Here is a 7,977-nt window from a genome sequence, read left to right as displayed (position 1 = left end):
AATGAATCAACCTCCCTATAGTATCTTACCATCCTACCACAATGAATCAACCTCCCTATCCCCCCATCCTACCATAATGAATCAACCTCCTTACAGTATCTTACCAGCTTACCACAATGAATCAACCTCCCTATACAGTATCCTACCATCCTACCATAATGAATCAACCTCCCTATAGTATCTTACCATCCTACAACAATGAATCAACCTCCCTATCCCCCATCCTACCATAATGAATCAACCTCCCTATAGTGTCTTACCATCTTACCATATTGAATGAACCTCCTTACAGTATCTTACCATCCTACCATAATGAATCAACCTCCCTATCCTACCATCCTACCATCCTACCATGAATCAACCTCCCTCTTATAGTATCTTACCATCCTACCATCAATGAATCAATCTCCCTATCCCACCATCTTACCATATTGAATGAATCAACCATCTTACCATATTGAATGAACCTCCCTATCTATCTTACCATCCTACCATAATGAATCAACCTCCCTATCTTACCATCTTACCATATTGAATGAACCTCCCATCTTACCATCTTACCATCTTACCATACCATGAATGAACCTCCCTATCTTACCATCTTACAATGGCCAGTAGGCACAGCATGAGGAACTGCTAATTCATTACAGTTAGATAGAACCAGTTAACCTTAATGGTAGATTAAGGATTGTGGCCTTTCAGGACGATAACCAGACATGAGCCAAGGTTAGCTCATCTCCCTGTAACACTCAGTCTGAGAACAGACATGTCTGGAACCCCAAATGAGTGAGGAACCCACGACAGGAAACAGAATGAACAGGATCCTGGCCCTCACACAAAACATATGGTTGTGTAGTGTAGTGTACCATGCATGTCTCCAGGTCCTCCAGCCTTTCTGCCTCATTCAGTTCCGTGGTGGCCCGTTTAGGAGCCCTCTCCTCGCGTACGTCCAGGTCCACAGACTCCCGCTGGACCAGAGGACGCTCCTTCCTCACCAGGTGGTCAGCCTAGGGGGAGCAAGACATAATGACTATTACACTACTTTTACTATAGTCACTATTACTGTTACTATAGTCACTATTACTATGTTCACTATTACTGTTACTATGGTCACTATTACTGTTACTATGGTCACTATTACTGTTACTATAGTAACTATTACTATGTTCACTATTACCATTACTATGGTCACTATTACTGTTACTATAGTCACAATTACTGTTACTATGTTCACTATTACTGTTACTATGGTCACTATTACTGTTACTATAGTCACTATCACTGTTACTATGTTCACTATTACTGTTACTATGGTCACTATTACTGTTACTATGGTCACTAATACTGTTACTATAGTCACTATAACTGTTACTATGTTCACTACTACTGTTACTATGGTCACTATTACTGTTACTATAGTCACTATTACTATGTTCACTATTACTGTTACTATGGTCACTATTACTGTTACTATGGTCACTATCACTGTTACTATGTTCACTATTACTGTTACTATGGTCACTATTACGGTTACTATAGTCACTATTACTATGTTCACTATTACTGTTACTATGTTCACTATTACTGTTACTATAGTCACTATTACTATGTTCACTATGTTACTATAGTCACTTTTACCGTTACTATGTTCACTATTACCGTTACTATGTTCACTATTACTGTTACTATGGTCACTATTACTGTTACTATGGTCACTAATACTGTTACTATGGTCACTATTTCTGTTACTATGTTCACTATTACTGTTACTATGGTCACTATTACTGTTACTATGTTCACTATTACTGTTACTATGGTCACTCTTACTGTTACTATAGTCACTATTACTATTACTAAATCAAATCAAATCAAATTACTTTTACTATGTCACTATTACTGTTACTATAGTCACTATAACTGTTACTATGGTCACTATTACTGTTACTATAGTCACTATAACTGTTACTATGGTCACCATTACTGTTACTATAGTCACTATTACTGTTACTATGGTCACTATTACTGTTACTATGGTCACCATTACTGTTACTATAGTCACTATTACTGTTACTATGGTCACTATTACTGTTACTATGGTCACTATTACTGTCACTATGGTCACTATTACTGTTACTATGTTCACTATCACTGTTACTATGGTCACTATTACTGTTACTATGGTCACTATTACTGTGTATTATTATATATGACCTATATGATCATACACCTGAACTAGTGAACCAGTGACTGACTCAGTATGAATCATAGAATTCATGTTAGAATTTCACAGAATATTCAAGCTAATGTGTTGTCATGTTATCATGAGTAGTGATGTGTTGTCATGTTATCATGAGTAGTGATGTGTTGTCATGGTTACCATGCACATCGATGTGTCGCCATGGTTACCACGAGTGTTTGTCGTGTTGTCATGGTTACCGTGAGTAGTGATTGCACTGTATCTCCAGGCATGATTAAGACTCACCAGTGTGTGCTGAGAACCAGACAGGGCTTCTAGGATCTCATCTACGATACGGTCTGAGAGGAAGGAAGCCAGGCTCAGCTTTACCTCACTAGGAGAGAAACAGAGAGGGGAAGAGGAGAGAAACAGGGATGAAGAGGAGAGAAACAGATTGATGAAGAGGAGAGAAACAGGGATGAAGAGGAGAGAAACAGATTGATGAAGAGGAGAGAAACAGGGATGAAGAGGAGAGAAACAGATTGATGAAGAGGAGAGAAACAGGGATGAAGAGGAGAAAACAGGGATGAAGAGGAGAGAAACAGGGATGAAGAGGAGAGAAACAGGGATGAAGAGGAGAGAAACAGGGATGAAGAGGAGAGAAACAGATTGATGAAGAGGAGAGAAACAGAGATGAAGAGGAGAGAAACAGATTGATGAAGAGGAGAGAAACAGATTGATGAAGATGAGAGAAACAGGGATGAAGAGGAGAGAAACAGATTGATGAAGAGGACAGAAACAGATTGATGAAGAGGAGAGAAACAGATTGATGAAGAGGAGAGAAACAGATTGATGAAGAGTAGAGAAACAGATTGATGAAGAGGAGAGAAACAGAGGGATGAAGTCAGAAAGAGGAGAGAGGTTTCATTCATTCCCACTTCACAGGGTCAACACTGAGGCAAGGCTGTGTGGGCCATCAGACCAGCAGGCTGTGTGGGTCATCAGACCAGCAGGCTGTGTGGGCCATCAGACCAGCAGGCTGTGTGGGCCATCAGACCAGCAGGCTGTGTGGGTCATCAGACCAGCAGGCTGTGTGGGCCATCAGACCAGCAGGCTGTGTGGGCCATCAGACCAGCAGGCTGTGTGGGCCATCAGACCAGCAGGCTGTGTGGGCCATCAGACCAGCAGGCTGTGTGGGCCATCAGACCAGCAGGCTGTGTGGGCCATCAGACCAGCAGGCTGTGTGGGCCATCAGACCAGCAGGCTGTGTGGGCCATCAGGCCAGCAGGCTGTGTGGGCCATCAGACCAGCAGGCTGTGAACAACCCCCTGGCGTTCTAAATGACAGTGTGAATCTACACTAGAAGGATAGACACCTGCACACTGTCCAACTACAGGACCAATAAGTGGGAATCTACACTAGAAGGATAGACACCTGCACACTGTCCAACTACAGGACCAATAAGTGGGAATCTACACTAGAAGGATAGACACCTGCACACTGTCCAACGACAGGACCAATAAGTGGGAATCTACACTAGACGGATAGACACCTGCACACTGTCCAACGACAGGACCAACAAGTGGGAATCTACACTAGAAGGATAGACACCTGCACACTGTCCAACTACAGGACCAATAAGTGGGAATCTACACTAGACGGATAGACACCTGCACACTGTCCAACGACAGGACCAATAAGTGGGAATCTAACAATCAGGGCCACTGCTATGACCTTAACACAGACAGTGACAGAGGACACAGACAGTGACAGAGGACACAGACGGTGACAGAGGACACAGACAGTGACAGAGGACACAGACAGTGACAGAGGACACAGACGGTGACAGAGGACACAGACAGTGACAGAGGACACAGACAGTGACAGAGACAGAGGACACAGACGGTGACAGAGGACACAGACAGTGACAGAGGACACAGACAGTGACAGAGGACACAGAGAGAAATGTAGATAACACAATATAAAAACAGTACACTAGGATTCTGCTTCTCATTGTACTCAGGCTTGTCAGCCAGAGGTCATAGTTCATTCAGCCAAGAGAACAAGGACATGGAGGTTAGTGATTTCAGGACAACAGTAAAAATAATGTTGAGTTTTTTAATGAAGTCTGGACATCATTAGTGTGGAGTGGAGTGTCTTGTCATATAAACACATGATACAACTCTAGTCTCACCTGATCTTGTTGATGATGTCGACTCCAGACTGTTCCAGCAGGGTGTTCTTGACGAAGCTACGGGGAACCACCATCTTAGCTGTGCTGGCTTTGATCAGGTCCTGACGAAGGTTAGTCTTCCTCATCACATGGGGACAGAGACCCTCCGCAGCATCCACCATGGACTCCAACAGACCCTGGAAATGATGAGCTATAAGACATCACATCTAGACATCTACCACGGACTCCATCACATCTAGACGTCCACCACGGACTCCATCACATCTAGACCTCCACCACGGACTCCATCACATCTAGACATCTACCATGGACTCCATCACATCTAGACATCCATCACGGACTCCATCACATCTCGACATAGACATCCACCACGGACTCCATCACATCTAGACATCCACCCCGGACTCCATCACATCTAGACATCCACCACGGACTCCATCACGGACTCCATCACATCTAGACATCTACCATGGACTCCATCACATCTAGACATCCATCACGGACTCCATCACATCTAGACATAGACATCCACCCCGGACTCCATCACATCTAGACATCCACCATGGACTCCATCACATCTAGACATCCACCACGGACTCCATCACATCTAGACATCCACCACGGACTCCATCACATCTAGACATCCACCACGGACTCCATCACATCTAGACATCCACCACGGACTCCATCACATCTAGACATAGACATCCACCATGGACTCCATCACATCTAGACATAGACATCCACCACGGACTCCATCACATCTAGACATAGACATCCACCACGGACTCCATCACATCTAGACATCCACCACGGACTCCATCACGGACTCCATCACATCTAGACATCCACCACGGACTCCATCACATCTAGACATTCACCACGGACTCCATCACATCTAGACATAGACATCCACCACGGACTCCATCACATCTAGACATAGACATCCACCACGGACTCCATCACATCTAGACATAGACATCCACCACGGACTCCATCACATCTAGACATCTACCACAGACTTCATCACATCTAGACATAGACATCCACCATGGACTCCATCACATCGAGACATCCACCACGGACTCCATCACATCTAGACATCCACCATGGACTCCATCACATCTAGACATCCACCACGGACTCCATCACATCTAGACATAGACATCCACCACGGACTCCATCACATCTAGACATCCACCATGGACTCCATCACATCTAGACATCCACCACGGACTCCATCACATCTAGACATCCACCACGGACTCCATCACATCTAGACATAGACATCCACCACGGACTCCATCACATCTAGACATCTACCACGGACTCCATCACATCTAGACATAGACATCCACCACAGACTCCATCACATCTAGACATCCACCACAGACTCCATCACATCTAGACATCCACCCCGGACTCCATCACATCTAGACATCCACCATGGACTCCATCACATCTAGACATAGACATCCACCACGGACTCCATCACATCTAGACCTCCACCACGGACTCCATCACATCTAGACATCTACCATGGACTCCATCACATCTAGACATAGACATCCACCACGGACTTCATCACATCTAGACGTCTACCACGGACTCCATCACATCTAGACATAGACATCCACCACGGACTCCATCACATCTAGACCTCCACCACGGACTCCATCACATCTAGACATCTATCATGGACTCCATCACATCTAGACATCCACCACGGACTCCATCACATCTAGACATAGACGTCCACCACGGACTCCATCACATCTAGACAGACTCCATCACATCTAGACGTCCACCACGGACTCCATCACATCTAGACGTCCACCATGGACTCCATCACATCTAGACATAGACATCTACCACGGACTCCATCACATCTAGACATAGACATCCACCACGGACTCCATCACATCTAGACAGACTCCATCACATCTAGACATCCACCACGGACTCCATCACATCTAGACAGACTCCATCACATCTAGACATCCACCACGGACTCCATCACATCTAGACATCCACCACGGACTCCATCACATCTAGACAGACTCCATCACATCTAGACGTCCACCACGGACTCCATCACATCTAGACGTCCACCACGGACTCCATCACATCTAGACATCCACCACAGACTCTGACAGGGATACATCACAATCAGGATTCCTAATCTCTACATCCACCACAGACTCTGACAGGGATACATCACAATCAGGATTCCTAATCTCTACATCCACCACAGACTCTGACAGGGATACATCACAATCAGGATTCCTAATCTCTACATCCACCACAGACTCTGACAGGGATACATCACAATCAGGATTCCTAATCTCTACATCCACCACAGACTCTGACAGGGATACATCACAATCAGGATTCCTAATCTCTACATCCACCACAGACTCTGACAGGGATACATCACAATCAGGATTCCTAATCTCTACATCCACCATAGACCGCATTATCTACCAAGAGAATTCTCTTCAATTATAATCACAGCCGTATATATCCCCCCCCAAGCAGACACATCGATGGCTCTGAACAAACTTTATTTAACTCTCTGCAAACTGGAAACGATTTATCCGGAGGCTGCATTCATTGTAGCTGGGGATTTTAACAAGGCTAATCTGAAAACAAGACTCCCTAAATGTTATCAGCATATCGATTGCGCAACCAGAAAGACCCTGGATCATTGTTACTCTAACTTCCGCGACGCATATAAGGCCCTGCCCCGCCCCCCTTTCGGAAAAGCTGACCACGACTCCATTTTGTTGATCCCTGCCTACAGACAGAAACTAAAACAAGAGGCTCCCACGCTGAGGTCTGTCCAACGCTGGTCCGACCAAGCTGACTCCACACTCCAAGACTGCTTCCATCACGTGGACTGGGAGATGTTTCGTATTGCGTCAGACAACAACATTGACGAATACGCTGATTCGGTGTGCGAGTTCATTAGAACGTGCGTTGAAGATGTCGTTCCCATAGCAACGATTAAAACATTCCCTAACCAGAAACCGTGGATTGATGGCAGCATTCGTGTGAAACTGAAGGCGCGAACCACTGCTTTTAATCAGGGCAAGGTGTCTGGTAACATGACTGAATACAAAGAGTGCAGCTATTCCCTCCGCAAGGCTATCAAACAAGCTAAGCGCCAGTACAGAGACAAAGTAGAATCTCAATTCAACGGCTCAGACACAAGAGGCATGTGGCAGGGTCTACAGTCAATCACGGACTACAGGAAAAAACCAAGCCCAGTCACGGACCAGGATGTCTTGCTCCCAGGCAGACTAAATAACTTGTTTTGCCCGCTTTGAGGACAATACAGTGCCACTGACACGGCCTGCAATGAAAACATGCGGTCTCTCCTTCACTGCCACCGTAGTGAGTAAGACATTTAAACGTGTTAACCCTCGCAAGGCTGCAGGCCCAGACGGCATCCCCAGCCGCGCCCTCAGAGCATGCGCAGACCAGCTGGCCGGTGTGTTTACGGACATATTCAATCAATCTCTATACCAGTCTGCTGTTCCCACATGCTTCAAGAGGGCCACCATTGTTCCTGTTCCCAAGAAAGCTAAGGTAACTGAGCTAAACG

General features: G+C 45.4%; 1 protein-coding gene across 1 annotated transcript in view; it reads right to left on the bottom strand.

Annotated features, from left to right (window-relative positions):
* Positions 1-602: 602 nt before the first annotated feature.
* Positions 603-7,977, bottom strand: part of LOC112241707 (F-actin-uncapping protein LRRC16A) — a gene marked incomplete at its 5' end in the record, with an annotated part of 149,015 nt that continues 141,640 nt past the window's right edge. The window contains 3 exon segments of the mRNA XM_042315244.1: positions 603-1,007; positions 2,483-2,570; positions 4,371-4,546. Of these exon segments, the coding sequence (XP_042171178.1) occupies positions 750-1,007; positions 2,483-2,570; positions 4,371-4,546 (522 nt within the window).

Source organism: Oncorhynchus tshawytscha, unplaced genomic scaffold (assembly GCF_018296145.1).
Source record: "Oncorhynchus tshawytscha isolate Ot180627B unplaced genomic scaffold, Otsh_v2.0 Un_contig_3918_pilon_pilon, whole genome shotgun sequence".
NCBI lineage: Eukaryota > Metazoa > Chordata > Actinopteri > Salmoniformes > Salmonidae > Oncorhynchus > Oncorhynchus tshawytscha.
The sequence above is the reverse complement of the archived record's forward strand: the minus strand, read 5'-3'. Positions and strand labels throughout refer to the sequence as shown.